Source organism: Oncorhynchus mykiss, chromosome 5, assembly GCF_013265735.2.
Source record: "Oncorhynchus mykiss isolate Arlee chromosome 5, USDA_OmykA_1.1, whole genome shotgun sequence".
NCBI classification, from domain to species: Eukaryota; Metazoa; Chordata; class Actinopteri; order Salmoniformes; family Salmonidae; genus Oncorhynchus; species Oncorhynchus mykiss.
This window is the reverse complement of record NC_048569.1, coordinates 97,849,509-97,873,174: the sequence shown is the minus strand read 5'-3', so window position 1 is coordinate 97,873,174 and position 23,666 is coordinate 97,849,509. Positions and strand designations below refer to the sequence as shown.

The window sequence follows — 23,666 nt, the reverse complement described above, 5'->3', positions numbered from 1 at the left end:
AAAAGACGATTTTGTGACTTTGTGACTGTGCTAACTAGTGTCGAGCACCAAAACGAGCACAGCACTGATTTGATTGGCTGCTATTGACCACGTTGCCCCATCCACGCCTGCCTGTTAGGTTACGCCCTCGCAAACCTTTTCTCTTCTGTGATTCGCTGTTACTAAGTAACGGATTGCAAAGTATCGATTGGTTGTTGACTGGGTAAGGAAACCGGAAGCTCAAATGTAGGTTTCGTGCGTGATAAGCCCGAAACTGAGGTGTCTCAAAGACAGAAATACCTGTATATTTCTTACAAAGTAGGCAAGATAACTTCTCGGGACAGACTCTAGTCATATATTACTATTCACCTTTGGTGGTTGGTCGTTAATAGGACAAAATGGGTTGCTGGTTTTCCAAAAAATCTAAAAGAAAATCACCCGAAAAAGAACCTACGACGACGGTAGAAGAGAACACGACCAGCAACAACATTGCCCTCAGCAGCAATGCAACTGAGGATCCACCTAAACAATACAGCTGGGACAAACGTGAAAAGGTTTGAAGGAGATGCATGCATGGCCAGGGAGACTAACTAGCGACATGGTTGTAACTGTAGTTAACATGTCAAAGACTTTTCAAGTCAGGGATTTTCTCAAGTGCTTGTGAACCAATTATCTGGGTTTATATACATTATTGTTGCTAACAGACTGCCTTGAAAACAGATTGTAGCAAACAAGGTTAGGGTGATACACGGGTATATTTTGTCTACCTAGCTAGCCTGGTAGCTCGATAGATAGAGCTCATTATCGGCTTAAAGTCAGTCCAAGACACGTAACAATTTTGTTTGGCAGCTAGTTGGTCATGTACCTGAATACACCGGATTTGCATATAAACAGTTACAACCGATATTCGCGCTTACAAACCTCAATAGCTGTGAAACTACTTGAGCTACAAACTCCAAATAAGTGTCATGATATTGGAAATATTGTGCACAACAACGCATAGGTCTTATTTTCAAGATTTGGACATTCATTTTCTTTCCAAAGCTGATAAACATGGAAATGTGAGCAGCATTTTGTATTCCTAGTTGAATTATTTAGGGAGCGTAAACAAAGTACAAACTTTTTTTTACATTCGAATTTCAGAAGCTCCTTGGTCATGTGACCTATTGACTTCAAACAAGGTTCAGAATGTCCACTCAGTGGCCCTACACGTTGCACACCCTTTAGTTTGTCCATTTTCATCTCACACGATTTTACATTCATTTTGTAATCTTGAGAATTTTAATAGCTCCTTGGTCATGTGACCTACTGACCTCCAACTACTCCACGGACTGGCGGAGACGGGCGCCGCGAGGAGTCCAGCGCGATAACGTGACCGATCCTGGAGAAGCTGGCGGGAGCCCCGGGGAGAGTTCTCTTTTCTTTGTGAAGGGCGCCCTGGAATGGGTTCGCCCCGAGAGAGGGGCCCAAGCCCTGGAATGGGTTCGCCACGAGAGAGGGGCCCAAGCCCTGGAATGGGTTCGCCCCGAGGGGCCCAAGCCCTGGAAAGCTTTGCAGTTTCGGCGGCGTCCGGTGAGCTCTCGCTGGCCCTTGAAAATCCTGGGGAGAGGGTGTAAATCTCACTCCGGGCTGTACCCATATCCGCAGCAGGTCTCCAAGGTGAACAGCCTCTGGCAAGTTATAACAATGTAGATAAGGGAAGTTGGCAAGTCAAATCCTGTAACTTCGGGATAAGGATTGGCACTAAGGGCTGGTTCGGTCGGGCTGGGGTGCGAAGTGGGGCTCGAGCCGCGGCTGGGGAAGCAGTCGCTCCGTCGTCCTCTTGCCACCATTGGAAGTTCAATGCCACTTTATATAATGTTTACATACCCTACCCTATTACTATATACTGTACTCTATACCATCTACTGCATCTTTATGTAATAAATGTATCACTAGCCACTTTATATAATGTCATCTACTGCATCTTGCCATCTTTATGTAATGTATCACTAGCCACTTTATATAATGTTTACATACCCTACATTACTCATCTCATATGTATATACTGTACTCTATACCATCTACTGCATCTTTATGTAATAAATGTATCACTAGCCACTTTATATAATGTTTACATACCCTACATTACTCATCTCATATGTATATACTGTACTCTATACCATCTACTGCATCTTGCCATCTTTATGTAATGTATCACTAGCCACTTTATATAATGTTTACATACCCTACATTACTCATCTCATATGTATATACTGTACTCTATACCATCTACTGCATCTTTATGTAATAAATGTATCACTAGCCACTTTATATAATGTTTACATACCCTACATTACTCATCTCATATGTATATACTGTACTCTATACCATCTACTGCATCTTGCCATCTTTATGTAATGTATCACTAGCCACTTTATATAATGTTTACATACCCTACATTTCTCATCTCATATGTATATACTGTACTCTATACCATCTACTGCATCTTTATGTAATAAATGTATCACTAGCCACTTTATATAATGTTTACATACCCTACTCATCTCATATGTATATACTGTACTCTATACCATCTACTGCATCTTGCCTATGCCGTTCGGCCATCACTCATTCAGATATCTTTATGTACATATTCTTATTCATTCCTTTACACTTGTGTGTATTTTTATATTTATTTGACCTTTATTTAACCAGGCAAGTCAGTTAAGAACAAATTCTTATTTTCAATGATGGCCTAGGAACAGTGGGTTAATTGCCTGTTCAGGGGCAGAACGACAGATTTGTACCTTGTCAGCTCTGGGATTTGAACTTGCAACCTTTCGGTTACTAGTCCAATGCTCTAACCACTAGACGACCCTATAAGGTAGTTGTTGTGAAATTGTTAGGTTAGATTACTTGTTAGATATTACTGCATGGTCGGAACAAGAAGCACAAGCATTTCGCTACACTCGCATTAACATCTGCTAACCAGGTGTATGTGACCAATAAAAATGGCTTTGATTTGATTCTTGTCCTGTCCCCCTGCAGGTTGACCCGAAGGACTTCATGCTAACGGGGCTGAAGGATGCCACGGTGGGCCGTCTGCCAGGCAAGCTGAACGGACAGCAGTTTGTCATCCAGGACTGTGACAACTGTAAGATCTTCGTGTTGGACCACTCCGCCACCATCACCATCGACGACTGCACTAACTGCTGTATCGTTATGGGGCCAGTGAAGGGCAGTGTGTTCTTCAGGGACTGTAAGGACATCAAGTGTGTGGTGGCCTGCCAGCAGTTCAGGACCAGGGACTGTAAGAAGATGGAGGTGTTCCTGTGTTGCGCCACTCAGCCCATCATCGAGGCGTCCACAGGGATGAAGTTCGGCTGCTTCCAGTACTACTACCCCGAGCTGGCCTTCCACTTCAAGGACGCAGGCCTCAGCATCTTCAACAACAACTGGAGCAACGTCCATGACTTCACGCCTGTCTCAGGGGAGACCAACTGGAGCCTGCTGCCTGAGGACACTGTGGTGTTGGACCATGTTCCAGCCCCTGACCCGGAGTCAGAGTTTAAATCAGTCCGGATCTCAGCTGAGGCATCCCGCAGCATTGTGCCTATGACCAAAGGAGGCAGGCGCAAGGAGAGTGACGAGTCCTGTCTGTTTGTGTTCTTCTCTGGGGAGTACACCACTGCTAACGCCCGGAAACTCATTGATGAGGTGAGGAGGAGGTAGAGTCCTGTCTGTTTGTGTTCTTCTCTGGGGACTACACCACTGCTAACGCCCGGAAACTCATTGATGAGGTGAGGAGGAGGAGGAGGGGAGGAAGTCAGTACAGGGTCGTTCCACCTCCAAAAAGCACCAGAATCCCGTTGATTTTCTGGAATCATTTCTGTTAGAAATAAGATCACTGTTCCTGCAATATTATTTAGGTGAAATATAATTTGATCTCTGAGAAATTAAGATAATTGATTGCACCCAAATTAGCCATTTTTTTATTGATAAGATTCATATAATATTTAATAAATTTAGTACCTAACATCTGATCTGGACCAACATGTTTTCCCAACAATGAGTTAGACACGGGGTCAGACAGGGGGTTAGACACAGGGTCAGACACGGGGTTAGACAGGGGGTCAGACACGGGGTTAGACATGGGGTCAGACACGGGGTTAGACACGGGGTTAGACAGGGGGTCGGACAGGGGGTCAGACACGGGGTTAGACAGGGGGTTAGACACGGGGTCAGACAGGGGGTCAGACACGGGGTTAGACACAGGGTCAGACACGGGGTTAGACAGGGGGTCGGACAGGGGGTCAGACATGGGGTCAGACAAGGGGTTAGACAGGGGGTTAGACACGGGGTCAGACACGGGGTCAGACAGGGGGTCGGACAGGGGGTCAGACACGGGGTTTGACATGGGGTCAGACACGGGGTTAGACACTGTTTTAGACGGGGGTTAGACACGGTGTTAGACATTAGGAATCCTAATGTGTGGCCCTTCAGTTATATGAATTATATTAACCATCTGTTTGAGGGGGTTCTTATAATAATGTCTGCTCCTTCCTCAACAAAGTAGTTTGAATATTCTTTAGTGATTCCAAACATACAGGTGATACAGCACATACATTACAGGCTACAGCACATACATTACAGGCTACAGCACATATATTACAGGCTACAGTACATATATTACAGGATACAGCACATACATTACAGGATACAGCACATATATTACAGGATACAGCACATACATTACAGGATACAGCACATACATTACAGGCTACAGCACATATATTACAGGCTACAGCACATATATTACAGGCTACAGCACATATATTACAGGATACAGCACATACATTACAGGATACAGTACATATATTACAGGCTACAGCACATATATTACAGGCTACAGCACATACATTACAGGATACAGTACATACATTACAGGATACAGTACATACATACAAATTCTTATTTTCAATGACAGCCTAGGAACAGTGGGTTAACTGCCTGTTCAGGGGCAGAACGACAGCTCGGGGGTTTGAACTTGCAACCTTTCGGTTACTAGTCCACCGCTCTAACCACTAGGCTACCCTGCCACATTTCAGGCTACAGCACATACATTACAGGATACAGCACATACATTAGACCACCCCCCCCACGCCTTGACACATGGACGACCCCTCACGCCCGACACATGGACCCCCCCCCCACGCCCTGACACGTGGACCCCACGCCCCGACACGTGGACCCCCCACACCCCGACACATGGACCCCCCACGACGCCCGACACATGGACCCCCCCCCCCACGCCCGACACATGGACCCCCCCCACGCCCGACACATGGACCCCCCCCCCACGCCCGACACATGGACCCCCCCCACGCCCGACACATGGACCCCCCACGCCCCGACACATGGACCCCCCACGCCCCGACACATGGACCCACCCCACGCCCCGACACATGTACCCCCACGCACCGACACATGGACCCCCCCAACACATGGACCCAACACATGGACCCCCCCCTCCATGCCCCAACACATGGACCCCCCCCCCCTCCATGCCCCAACACATGGACCCCCCCCCAACACATGGACCCAACACATGGACCCCCCCCTCCACGCCCCAACACATGGACCCCCCCTCCACGCCCCAACACATGGACCCCCCCCCCCCCCTCCACGCCCCAACACATGGACCCCCCCACGCCTTGACACATGGACGACTCCCCACACCCCGACACATGGACGCCCCCACTCCCCGACACACGGACCCAGCCCCATGTGTCGGGGCGTGGGGGGGGTTCCATGTGTCAGGCGTGGGCGGGGGTTGTCCATGTGTCAAGGCGTGGGGGGGGGGGGGTCCATGTGTCGGGGGTGGGTCCGTGTGTCGGGGCGTGGGGGGGGGGTCCATGTGTCGGGACCCCCCCACGCCCGACACATGGACCCCCCCACGGCCTGACACGTGGACCCCCCCCCCCCCCACGCCCCGACACGTGGACCCACGCCCCGACACGTGGACCCCCCCCACGCCCCGACACACGGACCCCCCCCACGCCCCGACACATGGACCCCCCCACGCCCGACACATGGACCCCCCCCCACGCCCGACACATGGACCCCCCCCATGCCCCGACACATGGACCCCCCCCACGCCCCGACACACGGACCCCCCCACGCCCGACACATGGACCCCCCCACGCCCCGACACATGGACCCCCCCACGCCCGACACATGGACCCCCCCCACGCCCGACACATGGACCCCCCCACGCCCGACACATGGACCCCCCCAAGCCCTTCTTACATCAGCTGATATCTCAAAGTGCTGTACAGAAACCCAGCCTAAAACCCCAAACAGCAAGCAATGCAGGTGAAGAAGCACGGTGGCTTGGAAAAACTCCCTAGAAAGGCCAAAATCTAGGAAGAAACCTAGAGAGGAATCAGGCTATGAGGGGTGGCCAGTCCTCTTCTGGCTGTGCCGGATGGAGATTATAACAGAACATGGCCAAGATGTTCAAATGTTCATAAATGACCAGCATGGTCAAATAATAATAATCACAGTGGTTGTCGAGGGTGCAACAGGTCAGCACCTCAGGAGTAGATGTCAGTTGGCTTTTCATAGCCGATCATTCAGAGTATCTCTACTGCTCCTGCTGTCTCTAGAGAGTTGAAAACAGCAGGTCTGGGACAGGTAGCACGTCCGGTGAACAGATCAGGGTTCCATAGCCGCAGGCAGAACAGTTGAAACTGGAGCAGCAGCACGGCCAGGTGGACTGGGGACAGCAAGGAGTCATCAGCCCAGGTAGTCCTGAGGCATGGTCCTAGGGCTCAGGGAGGGAGGGAGGGAGGGGGGGGGGGGGGGGAGGGAGAGAGAGAGAGAGAGAGGAAGAAAAAATAATAATACTTAAATTCACACAGCCCCCCGACGCATAAATACTGGAGGCTGAGAAAGGAGTGGTCAGGAGACACTGTGGCCCCATCCGATGACACCCCCAGACAGGGCCAAACAGGAAGGATATAACCCCACCCACTTTGCCAAAGCACAACCCCCACACCACTAGAGGGATATCTTCAACGACAAACTTACCATCCTGAGCCGAGGCCGAGTATAGCCGACAAAGATCTCCTTCACGGCACAACCCAAGGGGGGGCGCAACCCGGACAGGAAGATCACGTCGGTGACTCAACCCACTCAAGTGATGCACCCCTCCTAGGACGGCATGGAAGAGCACCAGTAAGCCAGTGACTCAGCCCCCGTAATAGGTTTAGAGGCAGAGAATCCAAGTGGAGAGAGAGGAACAGGCCAGGCAGAGACAGCAAGGGTGGTTCGTTGCTCCAGTGCCTTTCCGTTCACCTTCACGCTCCTAGGCCAGACTACACTCAATCATAGGACCTACTGAAGAGATGAGTCTTCAATAAAGACTTAAAGTTTGAGACCGAGTCTGCGTCTCTCACATGGGTAGGCAGACCATTCCATAAAAATGGAGCTCTATAGTAGAAAGCCCTGCCTCCAGCTCTGGCTCCAGCTCTGCCTCCAGACGACTGTACAACCATCAACATTAATTGTCAGATTCAACAGAAGATCTCTTTGTTTCTTGGGACCGAGAACAAGCATCTCTGTTTTGTCCGAATTTAAAAGTAGAAAGTTTGCAGCCATCCACTTCCTTATGTCCGAAACACAGGCTTCCAGCGAGGGCAATTTTGGGGCTTCATCATTTCCGTTTCATCGAAATGTACCGCTGTGTGTCATCTGCATAGCAGTGAAAGTTAACATTATGTTTCCGAATGACATCACCAAGAGGTAAAATATATAGTGAAACAATAGTGGTCCTAAAACGGAACCTTGACGCACACCGAAATTTACAGTTGATTTGTCAGAGGACAAACTGATATCTTTCCGACAGATAAGATCTAAACAAGGCCAGAACTTGTCCGTGTAGACCAATTTGGGTTTCCAATCTCTCCAAAAGAATGTGGTGATCGATGGTATCAAAAGCTGCACTAATGTCTAGGAGCACGAGGACAGATGCATATGCAGTTTCAGTGCTATGATGGGTTCTAAAACCAACTAATCTAGACTTGGTTTCCTCTATCATAATCACTCCTCTTTCACCCCAGCTGCCAAACTAACCCTGATTCAGATGACCATCCTATCCATGCTAGATTACAGAGACGTAATTTATAGATCGGCAGTTAAGGGTACTCTCGAGCGGCTAGATGTTCTTTACCATTCGGCCATTAGATTTGCCACCAATGCTGTAAACTGATCATCTCGTCGCAAGACCCACTGGTTGATGCTTATTTATAAAACCGTCTTAGGCCTCACTCCCCCTTATCTGAGATATCTACTGCAGCCCTCATCCTACACATACAACACCTGTTCTGCCAGTCACATTCTGTTAAAGGTCCCCAAAGCGCACACATCCCTGAGTCGCTTGTCTTTCAGTTCGCTGCAGCTAGTGACTGGAACAAGCTGCAACAAACACATCCCTGGGTCGCTTGTCTTTCAGTTCGCTGCAGCTAGTGACTGGAACGAGCTGCAACAAACACTCAAACTGGACAGTTCTCAATCTCTTCATTCAAAGACTCAATCATGGACACTCTTACTGACAGTTGTGACTGCTTTGTGTGATGTATTGTTATCTCTACCTTCTTGCCCTTTGTGCTGTTGTCTGTGCCCAATAATGTTTGTACCCTGTTTTTTGCTGCTACCATGTTGTGCTGCTACCATGTTGTGTTGCTACCATGTTGTGCTGCTACCATGTTGTGTTGCTGCCTTGCTATGTTGTTGTCTTAGGTCTCTCTTTATGTAGTGTTGTGTTCTCTCTTGTTGTGATGTGTGTTTTGTCCTATATTTTTATTTAATTTATTATTATTTTTAATCTCAGCCCCCGTCCCCGCAGGAGGCCTTTTGCCTTTTGGTAGGCCGTCATTGTAAATAAGAATTTGTTCTTAACTGATTTGCCTAGTTAAATAAAGGTTAAATCCTGAAGAAGTCTGTTTTTATATGTTTAAAACGTTTATTTTCCGCGGTACAGCCTAGGTTAATGTTAGCACAGTGTATTGTTAGCAAAGGCAAGTACATAGTCGAGCTAGTTAAGAGAGAGAGTTATCATCGTCATGGACGGCAGAAAAGGAGTTGAGATGGACGTCGGAGCGGGAAAACAACGTGATTTGAAAAGTGAGTAAAGGAAAGAACATTTAAAAAATATATTTGTATAAATAAATAAGGCCAACTATGGAATAAAAAACAACGTTAAATGAGCGAACTTGAAGATGAAACGTCAGTGAGTGAAGCGAATGAAGATCACATGAACGAGGAAAATATTGCTTTGGTTGAGGACTGTGTTGATGATGGCTGCTGATGACTTGTTGGAAACATTTACTACGCAGCCTGGTACAGCCAGACAGCCCAGGTAGAAGACGTATGGGGATACTGTGGGAATACTGAAAGGGCACTTTTCAACAAAACCACTAGTTATTGCTGAAAGGTTCCACCGAAGAAATCAGGAAAGAAGGAGAATCAGTGACAATGTTTGCTGCTGCGTTAAAAAAACTGTGTTGAATGATGTTCTAAATGACGTCATTAGAGACAGACTAGGTTGTGGGCTACGGAGTGAAGCTACACAAAGAGACTGTTGATTTTTAAAGTAATCTGACCTTGACCACGGCCATTGAAGTTAGTGTGTCCATGAAACTAGCTGCTAAAGAGACTCAGCAGTTGAGTTCTTTCGGAAAAGTGCACAGAGTTGCAACTGAACATCAGAAACAGGGAAATCAAGGGACATGCTTCCACTGTGGCAAGGCCGGACATCAGGCAGCTGGTAGTCTACATGCTGGTGCAAAGACATGGATTGCTAAGCCTCCAGAAACAAAAAGATCTCTGAGAATAACCCAATGACTGCTCTGTTGAGCAAGAGAACACTGAGGAAGTTGAGCAAGAGAACAGATGAGGAAGTCACACTGGATTAACATGGAAATCTGCATGCCATTAAAGCCACAACACTAAACAATACATAAATTGCACTATAACGGTGACCAACGGTGCCTACAAACTGTTAGGGCCTACATAAAACTGTCCCATTATTTTACCACTGCTACACCTGGCTGTCAGCGGAGCCTTGTCTGGCAGCGAAACAGTTAATTCAACCTCCTTTAATGCCTTTTAATAAACATACCTGACGTGGCTGACTTGCTTAAACAATTGTGGTTTCTACTGACAATTGAGATGTACAAACTATGGCATAAGGGAACGATGAGCGTAAAAGGGGCAATCTGTAATTTAGATTAAGACATTAATGAGCGAGCTAGGATGGACTTAGTCAATATAACTATTTGTTCAGCACTTTTGAAATGAACAACGACAGAATTCAGAACATGGTCCGCTTTCTACAGTATTCTCCCTGTACACCAAGTCAGAACAGTAGGATAAATAAAGAGGGCATATACACTACAGTTCAAAAGTTTGGCGTCACTTAGAAATGTCCTTGTTTTTGAAAGAAAAGCACATTTTTGTCCATTAAAATAACATTAAATTGATCAGAAATACAGTGTAGACATTGTTCATGTTGTAGATGACTTAGTAATGGAATATCTACATAAGCGTACAGAGGCCCATTATCAGCAACCATCACTCTGTCTCTACTACCAGCTACCTCTATACTACCACTCTACTACTAGCTACCTCTATACTACCACTCTACTACCAGCTACTTCTATACTACCACTCTACTACCAGCTACCTCTATACTACCACTCTACTACCCCTCTACTACCAGCTACCTCTATACTACCACTCTACGACCAGCTACCTCTATACTACCACTCTACGACCAGCTACTTCTATACTACCACTCTACTACCAGCTACCTCTATACTACCACTCTACTACCAGCTACATCTATACTACCACTCTACTACCAGCTACCTCTATACTACCACTCTATGACCAGCTACCTCTATACTACCACTCTACTACCAGCTACCTCTATACTACCACTCTACGACCAGCTACCTCTATACTACCACTCTACTACCAGCTACATCTATACTACCACTCTACTACCAGCTACCTCTATACTACCACTCTACGACAGCTACCTCTATACTACCACTCTACGACCAGCTACCGCTATACTACCACTCTACGACCAGCTACCTCTATACTACCACTCTACTACCAGCTACCTCTATACTACCACTCTACTACCAGCTACCTCTATACTACCACTCTACTACCACTCTACTACCAGCTACCTCTATACTACCACTCTACTACCAGCTACCACTCTACTACCACTCTACTACCAGCTACCTCTATACTACCACTCTACTACCAGCTACATCTATACTACCAGCTACCTGCAAATTAATTACTTAAAAATCATACAATGTGATTTTCTGGATTTTTGTTTTAGATTCCGTCTCTCACAGTTGAAGTGTACCTATGATAAAAAATACAGACCTATACATGCTTTATAAGTAGGAAAACCTGCAGAATCGGCAGTGTATCAAATACTTGTTCTCCCCACTGTATATGGGTAAACATGAACGCGCTAAACAATTAAAAAGGGGAATTAAATAATATGTGTTCGTGATGAGCGCTACTGCGTCAGCTTCATCACAATCTGATTTACATAAGTTCACACCCCTTTGCTATGACACTCCATAAGAAGGTCCGTTGCAGCCAATCCCTTTTGATCATCCTTGAGATGTCACTACAACTTCATTGGAGTCCACCTGAGGCCATTTCAATTGTTTGGACATGATTTAGAAAGAAACACACCTGTGTAAATCATGTCCCACAGTTGACAGAGCATGTCAGAGTAGAGACTATATCATGAAGTCCAAGGAACTGTCGTTATTTCTCCCAGATTGGCTCTATATACCCTCAGTAGCCAGTTTATTAGGTACACCACCACGTTCACAAAATGGTTCCCTCCTACAGACAGTGAGTCACGTGTCTTGCTATATAAAACAGGCAGACAGGCGTCAAGACATTCAGTTACTTCTCTATTGAATGTTAGAATGGACAAAACCAGTGACCTAAGAGACTTTGAGCTTGGGTTGATCGTCGGTGCCAGGCGTGCCAGTTCCAGTATCTCAGAAACGGCCTCCTGGGGGTTTTCACGCACGACAGTGTCTAGGGTTTACTGAGGAATGGTGAGACAAACAAATCCCTCCAGTCAGCGGCAGTCCTGTGGGTGAAAACAGCTCGTTGATGAGAGAGGTCAAAGGAGAATGGCAAGAAATGTGCAAGCTAATAGGCAGGCCACAGACAGACAAATAACGGTGCAGTAAAACAGTGGTGTGCAGACCACCACAGACTGAGGCTGGCACTAAAACCTGCTCTCGATTAGCTGTATTCTGCCATAAGCAAACAGGAAAAGGCTCACCCAGAGGCGGCGCTCCTAGTGGCCGGGGACTTTGATGCAGGGAAACGTAAATCATTTTTACCTAATTTCTATCAGCATGTTAAATGTGCAACCAGAGGGGAAAATGAGACCACCTTTACTCCACACACAGAGAAGCATACAAAGCTCTTCCTCGCCCTCCATTTGGTAAATCTGAATTTAACTCTATCCTACCGATTCCTGCTTACAAGCTAAAATTAAAGCTGGAAGCACCAGTGACTCAGTCTATAAAAAAGTGGTCAGATGAAGAAGATGCTAAACGACAGGACTGTTTTGCTAGCACAGACTGGAGTATGTTCTGCGATTCTTCCGATGGCATTGAGGAGTACACATCAGTCACTGGCAACGAGGACGTCGTCCCCACAGTGACTGTACGTACATACCCCAACCAGAAGCCATGGATTACCCACAAAATCCACACTGATCTAAAGGGTAGAGCTGAGGCTTTAAAGGAGCGGGACTCTAACCCGGAAGCTTATCAGAAATCCCGCTATACCCCCCGACGAACCATCAAACAGGCAAAGCATCAATACAGGACTAAGTTCGAGTCGTACTACCCCGGTTCTGACACTTGTTGGATGTGGATGCATGCATTATAGCACCAACTGTTCCGGGTTGACTGTGTGATCACGCTCGCCGTAGTCGATGTGAGTAAGACCTTTAAACAGGTCAACATTCACAAGGCCGCAGGGCCAGACGGATTACCAGGACGTATACTCCGAGCATGCCCTGACCAACTGGCAAGTGTCTTCACTGACATTTTCAACCTTTCCCTGTCGGAGTCTGTAATACCAACATGTTTCAAGCAGACCACCATAGACCCTGTGCCCAAGAGCACTATGGTAACTTGCCTAAATGACTAACGATCCATAGCACTCACTTCTGTAGCCATGAAATGCTCTGAAAGGCTGTTCATGGCTCACATCAACACCATTATCCCAGAAACCCTAGACCCACTCCAATTTGCATACTTCCCCAACAGATCCACAGATGTTGCAATCTCTATTGCACCCCACACTGCCCTTTCCCACCTGGACAAAAGGAACACCTACGTGAGAATGCTATTCATTGACTACAGCTCAGCGTTCAACACCATAGTGCCGTCAAAGCTCATCACTAAGCTAAGGATCCTGGGAATAAACACCTCCCTCTGCAACTGGATCCTGGACTTCCTGACCGGTCGCCCCCAGGTTTAAGGGTAGGTAACACCACAACCGCCACGCTGATCCTCAACACAGGGGCCCCTCAGGGGTGCGTGCTCAGTCCCCTCCTGTACTTCCTGTTCACTCATGACTGCACGGCCAGGCATGACTCCAACACCATCATTAAGTTTGCCGATGACATAACAGTGGTAGGCCTGATCACCGACAACGATAAGACAGCCTATAGGGAGGAGGTCAGAGACCTGACCGTGTGGTGCAAGGACAACAATCGATCCCTCAACGTGATCAAGACAAAGGAGATGATTGTGGACTACAGGAAAAGGAGGAGCACTCCCCCATTCTCATCGACTGGGCTGTAGTGGAGCAGGTTGAGAGCTTCAAGTTCCTTGGCGTCCACATCACCAACAAACTAAAATGGTCCAAGCACACCAAGACAGTTGTGAAGAGGGCACGACAAAATCTATTCCCCCCTCAGGAGATTGAAAAGATTTGGCATGGGTCCTCAGATCCTCAAAAGGTTTTACAGCTGCACCATCGAGAGCATCCAGACGGGTTGCATCGCTGCCTGGTATGGCAACTGCTCGGCCTCCGATCACAAGGCACTGCAGAGGGTAGTGCGTACGGCCCAGTACATCACCATGGCCAAGCTTACTGCCATCTAGGACCACCTTATCGAACCGAGTGGCCCTCCGCTGCATCGAACCGAGTGGCCCACCACCTTATCGAACCGAGTGGCCCACCACCTTATCGAACCGAGTGGCCCACCACCTTATCGAACCGAGTGGCCCACCACCTTATCGAACCGAGTGGCCCACCACCTTATCGAACCGAGTGGCCCACCACCTTATCGAACCGATTGGCCCTCCACCTTATCGAACCGAGTGGCCCACCACCTTATCGAACCGAGTGGCCCTCCGCTGCATCGAACCGAGTGGCCCACCACCTTATCGAACCGAGTGGCCCTCCGCCTTATCGAACCGAGTGGCCCTCCGCTACATCGAACCGAGTGGCCCACCACCTTATCGAACCGAGTGGCCCACCACCTTATCGAACCGAGTGGCCCTCCGCTGCATCGAACCGAGTGGCCCTCCACCTTATCGAACCGAGTGGCCCACCGCTGCATCGAACCGAGTGGCCCACCACCTTATCGAACCGAGTGGCCCACCGCTGCATCGAACCGAGTGGCCCTCCACCTTATCGAACCGAGTGGCCCACCACCTTATCGAACCGAGTGGCCCACCACCTTATCGAACCGAGTGGCCCTCCGCTACATCGAACCGAGTGGCCCACCACCTTATCGAACCGAGTGGCCCACCACCTTATCGAACCGAGTGGCCCTCCACCTTATCGAACCGAGTGGCCCTCCGCTGCATCGAACCGAGTGGCCTTCCACCTTATCGAACCGAGTGGCCCACCACCTTATCGAACCGAGTGGCCCACCACCTTATCGAACCGAGTGGCCCACCACCTTATCGAACCGAGTGGCCCACCACCTTATCGAACCGAGTGGCCCACCACCTTATCGAACCGAGTGGCCCTCCACCTTATCGAACCGAGTGGCCCTCCGCTGCATCGAACCGAGTGGCCCACCACCTTATCGAACCGAGTGGCCCACCACCTTATCGAACCGAGTGGCCCTCCACCTTATCGAACCGAGTGGCCCTCCACCTTATCGAACCGAGTGGCCCTCCGCTGCATCGAACCGAGTGGCCCACCACCTTATCGAACCGCGTGGCCCTCCACCTTATCGAACCGAGTGGCCCTCCGCTGCATCGAACCGAGTGGCCCACCACCTCATCGAACCGAGTGGCCCACCACCTTATCGAACCGAGTGGCCCACCACCTTATCGAACCGAGTGGCCCGCCACCTTATCGAACCGAGTGGCCCACCACCTTATCGAACCGAGTGGCCCTCCGCTGCATCGAACCGAGTGGCCCACCACCTTATCGAACCGAGTGGCCCACCACCTTATCGAACCGAGTGGCCCTCCGCTGCATCGAACCGAGTGGCCCACCACCTTATCGAACCGAGTGGCCCACCGCTGCATCGAACCGAGTGGCCCACCACCTTATCGAACCGAGTGGCCCACCACCTTATCGAACCGAGTGGCCCTCCATGATGATGGCTTCTATCAATGGATTTGTCTGCATCAGACACACTTTTAAATGAATTATCATAAGCTTAATGACTGGAAGTCTATGGGAACAGCTAGCATGTCATTGCTCTAACATTAGTAAAACAATAAACACTGTGTTGTGCTGTGCTATGATGTTCAAACTTGTGAAACATAGAAGTTCAGATTTGGTCCGGTCGAACCAGATTTGGTCTTGCTTGGGGATGGAGCTCATTAGAATAATAGCCAAATATGCAAAGGAGGATATTATATATTTGTACCTTTTTTTGTGTACCTATTTAGGATACATCACCATGAAGACAATGACATTTAGAATTATGCCTTTCTGTACAGATTATGGACCCAGCATTTAATTACCTTAATTCTGTTACAAGGTGTAAATACACTTCACTTTTTGTCGTTGAATAACCAAAACATGTTTTTTTATCAAGGTGTCATTCCATAGCTGACAGGTTTGAGAAAACATGGACATAAAAAAGAAAATGTTACTGTCATTCTGCTACCAGACTTTGCATCAGCACAGCTCTTCCAGGAAATGTGTTTTTGGGAAATCTTCAGTGTAAAATAGTCCTTGTGCATAGAGTTGTATGGTTTGGTTAACGTTGAAATCAATGGTTTTTGTTTGGCACGCTTTAAAGTGAACAATCTGAGTCTAATTCTGTTACTGTGCCCACGTGTCAAATAAGGACAAGGAGTGGTTGATTGTGTTATGTGGATTTTATTTCATTTGAACCTTTATTTAACTATGCAAGTCAGTTAAGAACATTCTTATTTTCAATGACGGTCTACCGGGGAACAGTGGGTTAACTGTCTTGTTCAGGGGAACAGTGGGTTAACTGTCTTGTTCAGGGGAACAGTGGGTTAACTGCCTTGTTCAGGGGAACAGTGGGTTAACTGTCTTGTTCAGGGGAACAGTGGGTTAACTGTCTTGTTCAGGGGAACAGTGGGTTAACTGTCTTGTTCAGGGGAACAGTGGGTTAACTGTCTTGTTCAGGGGAACAGTGGGTTAACTGTCTTGTTCAGGGGAACAGTGGGTTAACTGTCTTGTTCAGGAGCAGAACGACAGATTTTTACCTTGTCACTTCAGGAAGTCGGCTAAACTGAAATTCCAAATTGAGTTCCTTCCTGGACTGACAGAATATAGTCAACCCTAGTGTGCAGTCAACAATAACACCAACTTCCTGTACAGATGTAGGTTAGTTAATGATGGAAAGGGTTTAATGGTGTCATTGCTTCCTGTCTGTATTATCTCCAGGCCTCTGGGAAAGGGTTTAATGGTGTCATTGCTTCCTGTCTGTATTATCTCCAGGCCTCTGGGAAAGGGTTTAACGGTGTCATTGCTTCCTGTCTGTATTATCTCCAGGCCTCTGGGAAAGGGTTTGTGCTGATCCAGACTAAGGAAGTGTCCATGCGCCCAGAGGATGTCAGCAGAGTGTTCCAGAACAATGCAGAGGGACTCCTGGAGTGGATCACCAACGGTAAGCAACACGAAGACTGTGTCCCAAATGGCACCCTATTCCCTATATGGACCAGTGCCCAAAAGTAGTGCTCTATATTGGGAATAGGGTGCCATTTGGGATGCATACAATCTTGTCAAAAGTAGGGTACTATATAGGGAATAGGGATAACGTGAAATGCTTGATAATGTATGTGATATCAACAGAGGTATTTTTTCCGGGTGATTTTAAATGTTTACTGGGTTTCATCAAGCTGCCCACTCAAGAAAAAGCTTCAAACTGTAACCAGTGCCTTCAACCTGATTCAGGTTATCAGTCAACCTACCAGGTTAGTTAGAAACAGCACAGGAATGAAATCATCAATATGTATTGATCACATCTTTACTGACGCTGCAGAAATGTGCTTGAAAGCAGCATCTAGATCCATAGGATGTAGTGATCGCAATATAGTAGCCATATCTAGAAAAACCACAGTTCCAAAGGCTGGGCCTGATATAGTGTATCAGAGGTAATACAATACGTTTTGTAGTGATTCATATGTTGTTTATGTAAAGAATATTTGCTGGTCTGTGGTGTTTAATGAGGAGCAACCAGACGCTGCTGGTCTGTGGTGTTTAATGAGGAGCAACCAGACGCTGCTGGTCTGTGGTGTGTAATGAGGAGCAACCAGATGCTGTTGGTCTGTGGTGAGTAATGAGGAGCAACCAGACGCTGCTGGTCTGTGGTGTTTAATGAGGAGCAACCAGACGCTGCTGGTCTGTGGTGTTTAATGAGGAGCAACCAGACGCTGCTGGTCTGTGGTGTGTAATGAGGAGCAACCAGATGCTGTTGGTCTGTGGTGAGTAATGAGGAGCAACCAGATGCTGCTGGTCTGTGGTGTTTAATGAGGAGCAACCAGACGCTGCTGGTCTGTGGTGTTTAATGAGGAGCAACCAGACGCTGCTGGTCTGTGGTGTTTAATGAGGAGCAACCAGACGCTGCTGGTCTGTGGTGTGTAATGAGGAGCAACCAGATGCTGTTGGTCTGTGGTGAGTAATGAGGAGCAACCAGATGCTGCTGGTCTGTGGTGTTTAATGAGGAGCAACCAGACGCTGCTGGTCTGTGGTGTTTAATGAGGAGCAACCAGACGCTGCTGGTCTGTGGTGTGTAATGAGGAGCAACCAGACGCTGCTGGTCTGTGGTGTGTTATGAGGAGCAACCAGGCGCTGCTGGTCTGTGGTGTGTTATGAGGAGCAACCAGGCGCTGCTGGTCTGTGGTGTGTTATGAGGAGCAACCAGACGCTGCTGGTCTGTGGTGTGTTATGAGGAGCAACCAGACGCTGCTGGTCTGTGGTGTGTTATGAGGAGCAACCAGACGCTGCTGGTCTGTGGTGTGTAATGAGGAGCAACCAGACGCTGCTGGTCTGTGGTGTGTTATGAGGAGCAACCAGACGCTGCTGGTCTGTGGTGTGTTATGAGGAGCAACCAGACGCTGCTGGTCTGTGGTGTGTTATGAGGAGCAACCAGGCGCTGCTGGTCTGTGGTGTGTTATGAGGAGCAACCAGACGCTGCTGGTCTGTGGTGTGTTATGAGGAGCAACCAGACGCTGCTGGTCTGTGGTGTGTAATGAGGAGCAACCAGACGCTGCTGGTCTGTGGTGTGTAATGAGGAGCAACCAGACGCTGCTGGTCTGTGGTGTGTTATGAGGAGCAACCAGGCGCTGCTGGTCTGTGGTGTGTTATGAGGAGCAACCAGGCGCTGCTGGTCTGTGGTGTGTTATGAGGAGCAACCAGACGCTGTTGGTCTGTGGTGTGTTATGAGGAGCAACCAGGCGCTGCTGGTCTGTGGTGTGTTATGAGGAGCAACCAGGCGCTGCTGGTCTGTGGTGTGTTATGAGGAGCAACCAGGCGCTGCTGGTCTGTGGTGTGTTATGAGGAGCAACCAGACACTGCTGGTCTGTGGTGTGTTATGAGGAGCAACCAGGCGCTGCTGGTCTGTGGTGTGTTATGAGGAGCAACCAGACGCTGTTGGTCTGTGGTGTGTTATGAGGAGCAACCAGGCGCTGCTGGTCTGTGGTGTGTAATGAGGAACAAATAGACGCGGCACTTGACACATTTATGAAATTGCTTATTCCAGTTACTAATAAACATGCACCCATTAAGAAACGACCAAAAACTGTTAAATCCCAGTTGTAACGGGGTTCTTCCTGGGAAGGAGAGGCGGACCAAAATGCAGCGTGGTTATAATTCATGGTTCTTTAATAAAGAAACTATACATGAATAAACTACAAAAACAAGAAACGTGAAAACCCGAAACTGTCCCGTGTGGCACAAATACTGACACAGGAGACAACCACCCACAAAACCCAACACCAAACAGACTACCTAAATATGGTTCCCAATCAGAGACAATGACTAACACCTGCCTCTGATTGAGAACCATATCAGGCCAAATACAGAAACAAACAAACTAGACACACAACATAGAATGCCCACTCAGATCACACCCTGACCAAACAAAACATAGAAACATACAAAGCAAACTTTGGTCAGGGTGTGACACCAGTGGATTGATGAGGGATTGAAAAATGGTTTGGTTGAAAGGGATGAGGCAAAAGGAATGGCAAATAAGTCTGGCTGCACAACCGATTGGCAAACGTACCTTAAACTGAGAATGAATGTCAGTGAACTGAATGAAAAGAAGAAGACACTACACTATGAAACAAAGATAAATTACAAAGAATGATTGTAAAAATCTGTGGAGCACCTTCAATTAAATTTAGGGAAAAAAGGCAAACTCAGATTCATTACAAAACCGACTGATATTGCCAACTATTTTAATTATTTTTTCATTGGCAAGATTAGCAAACGTAGGCATGACATGCCAGCAACAAATGCTGACATTACACATCCAAGTATGTCTGACCAAATTATGAAAGTAATTTCGCTACCCAAGAATAGTGAAGCCCCATTTACTGGCTCAAATAGACGACCAATCAGCCTGTTACCAACCCTTAGTAAAGTTTTGGAAAAAATTGTGTTTGACCAGATACAATGCTATTTCACAGTAAACAAATTGACAACAGATTTTCAGCATGCTTACAGAGAAGGATATTCAACAAGCACAGCACTTACACTAATGACTGATGATTGGCTGAGAGAAATTGATGATAAAAAGATTGGGGCGACTGTTTTGTTAGACTTCAGTGTGGCTATTGACATTATTGATCATAGTCTGCTGCTGGAAAACGTATCTGTTATGTCTTTACACCCCCTGCTATAATGTGGATAAAGAGTTACCTGTCTGACCGAACACAGAGGGTGTTCTTTAGTGGAAGCCTCTCCAACATGGGGCGGCAGGTATCCTAGTGGTTAGAGCGTTGGACTTGTAACCAAAAAATTGTAAGATCGAATAAAAATCTGTCGTTCTGCCCCTGAACAAGGCAGTTAACCCACTGTTCCTAGGCCGTCATTGAAAATAGGAATTTGTTCTGAACTGACTTGCCTGGTTAAATAAAGGTAAAATAAAATAAAAATAAAAAACATAATCCAGGTAGAATCAGGAATTCCCCAGGGCAGCTGTCTAGGCCCGTTACTTTTTTCAATCTTTAATAAACCCTAGGAAGAGTAGCTGCTGCCTTGGCAGGAACTAATGGGGATCCATAATAAACCCCAGGAAGAGTAGCTGCTGCCTTGGCAGGAACTAATGGGGATACATAATAAACCCCAGGAAGAGTAGCTGCTGCCTTGGCAGGAACTAATGGGGATCCATAATAAACCCAGGAAGAGTAGCTGCTGCCTTGACAGGAACTAATGGGGATCCATAATAAACCCCAGGAAGAGAATAGGGTGCCATTTGGAACTTTTATCATCTGGGTTAATAATTCAATAATAAGGAAGGTGTGACATCATCTGGGTTAAATCAAATCAAATGTATTTATAAAGCCCTTCTTACATCAGCTGATATCTCAAAGTGTTGTACAGAAACCCATCCTAAAACCCCAAACAGCAAGCAATGCAGGTGTAGAAGCACGGTGGCTAGGAAAAACTCCCTAGAAAGGCCAGAATAATAAGGAAGGAAGGTGTGACATCGTCTGGGTTAATAATTCAATAATAAGGAAGGTGTGACATCGTCTGGGTTAATAATTCAATAATTAGGAAGGTGTGACATCGTCTGGGTTAATAATTCAATAATTAGGAAGGTGTGACATCGTCTGGGTTAATAATTCAATAATTAGGAAGGTGTGACATCGTCTGGGTTAATAATTCAATAATTAGGAAGGTGTGACATCGTCTGGGTTAATAATTCAATAATTTGGAAGGTGTGACATCGTCTGGGTTAATAATTCAATAATAAGGAAGGTGTGACATTAGTTTGCTGTTTCTGGTTCTCTGTGAGGTATGATGACCTTTGAACCAAGAGAAAGGGTGGATAAGATCCTCATAGCTGAAGGAAATAATTGTGTTAATGAGTTGGTTTAGTGCTTATGATGATTAGGCATGCATTTCTGAACTGCATCTCTTGTTGCCACAGGCCCAGTGACAGCTCTGGAGTTGAATGGGGACGGGGTAGTGGAGGCCTGCAAGAGCATGGCCAGTGACATGTTCAGTGGAACCAAGGTAACAGCATTCCTGACCTCTCGGTACAAAAACATCTCAAGATTGAATCAATTGTACTGAAAGTGTTAGTCAGAACTGTACTAGCTAATAACATAGTACCTGTATGTGAAGTAACTCTGTCCTATTCCCTGCAGGTGTTTGTTTCAGACAACAGAAATACTTCCTCTCGAGATGTGGACAACTTCTTCAACTTTGCTGACATGCAGATGGGCTTGTGATTGAGTCACTGTATGACAATCAAAACTACACCACTGATACACTTTTGTATATTAACACTGGATATACCGGTAGGTAGGAGAGAGGACAGGTTGATCAACATAGTGAATGTAGGTAGGAGAGAGGACAGGTTGATCAACATAGTGAATGTAGGTAGGAGAGAGGACAGGTTGATCAACATAGTGAATGTAGGTAGCAGAGAGGACAGGTTGATCAACATAGTGAATGTAGGTAGGAGAGAGGACAGGTTGATCAACATAGTGAATGTAGGTAGCAGAGAGGACAGGTTGATCAACATAGTGAATGTAGGTAGGAGAGAGGACAGGTTGATCAACATAGTGAATGTAGGTAGGAGAGAGGACAGGTTGATCAACATAGTGAATGTAGGTAGCAGAGAGGACAGGTTGATCAACATAGTGAATGTAGGTAGGAGAGAGGACAGGTTGATCAACATAGTGAATGTAGGTAGCAGAGAGGACAGGTTGATCAACATAGTGAATGTAGGTAGGAGAGAGGACAGGTTGATCAACACAGTGAATGTAGGTAGGAGAGAGGACAGGTTGATCAACATAGTGAATGTAGGTAGGAGAGAGGACAGGTTGATCAACATAGTGAATGTAGGTAGCAGAGAGGACAGGTTGATCAACATAGTGAATGTAGGTAGGAGAGAGGACAGGTTGATCAACATAGTGAATGTAGGTAGGAGAGAGGACAGGTTGATCAACACAGTGAATGTAGGTAGGAGAGAGGTCAGGTTGATCAACATAGTGAATGTAGGTAGCAGAGAGGACAGGTTGATCAACATAGTGAATGTAGGTAGCAGAGAGGACAGGTTGATCAACATAGTGAATGTAGGTAGGAGAGAGGACAGGTTGATCAACATAGTGACAATGACGTCTACCAGTCTGTCTATCCACCATTCATAGTAACAATATAGACTACCAGTCTGTCCTCTATCCACTATTCATAGTAACAATATAGACTACCAGTCTGTCCTCTATCCACTATTCATAGTGACAATATAGACTACCAGTCTGTCCTCTATCCACTATTCATAGTGACAATATAGACTACCAGTCTGTCCTCTATCCACTATTCATAGTGACAATATAGTCTACCAGTCTGTCCTCTATCCACTATTCATAGTGACAATATAGACTACCAGCAGAGAGGACAGGTTGATCAACATAGTGAATGTAGGTAGCAGAGAGGACAGGTTGATCAACACAGTGAATGTAGGTAGGAGAGAGGACAGGTTGATCAACATAGTGAATGTAGGTAGGAGAGAGGACAGGTTGATCAACATAGTGAATGTAGGTAGCAGAGAGGACAGGTTGATCAACATAGTGAATGTAGGTAGGAGAGAGGACAGGTTGATCAACATAGTGAATGTAGGTAGCAGAGAGGACAGGTTGATCAACATAGTGAATGTAGGTAGCAGAGAGGACAGGTTGATCAACATAGTGAATGTAGGTAGGAGAGAGGACAGGTTGATCAACACAGTGAATGTAGGTAGGAGAGAGGACAGGTTGATCAACATAGTGACAATGACGTCTACCAGTCTGTCCTCTATCCACTATTCATAGTGATAATATAGTCTACCAGTCTGTCCTCTATCCACTATTCATAGTGACAATATAGACTACCAGTCTGTCTATCCACCATTCATAGTGACAATATAGACTACCAGTCTGTCTATCCACCATTCATAGTAACAA

The 23,666-nt window shown here is 46.9% G+C and overlaps 1 protein-coding gene across 1 annotated transcript; it reads left to right on the top strand.

The window, feature by feature from the left end:
• The first annotated feature begins 206 nt into the window (after window positions 1-206).
• Window positions 207-22,197, top strand: LOC110524920 (RP2 activator of ARL3 GTPase). Its single transcript, XM_036978963.1, has 6 exons — window positions 207-533; window positions 3,010-3,678; window positions 17,041-17,155; window positions 21,647-21,732; window positions 21,867-22,023; window positions 22,063-22,197. Exons 1-5 carry the CDS (start codon window positions 378-380, stop codon window positions 21,948-21,950), a joined length of 1,110 nt encoding a protein of 369 aa, XP_036834858.1. The 5' UTR covers window positions 207-377; the 3' UTR covers window positions 21,951-22,023; window positions 22,063-22,197.
• Window positions 22,198-23,666: the final 1,469 nt, after the last annotated feature.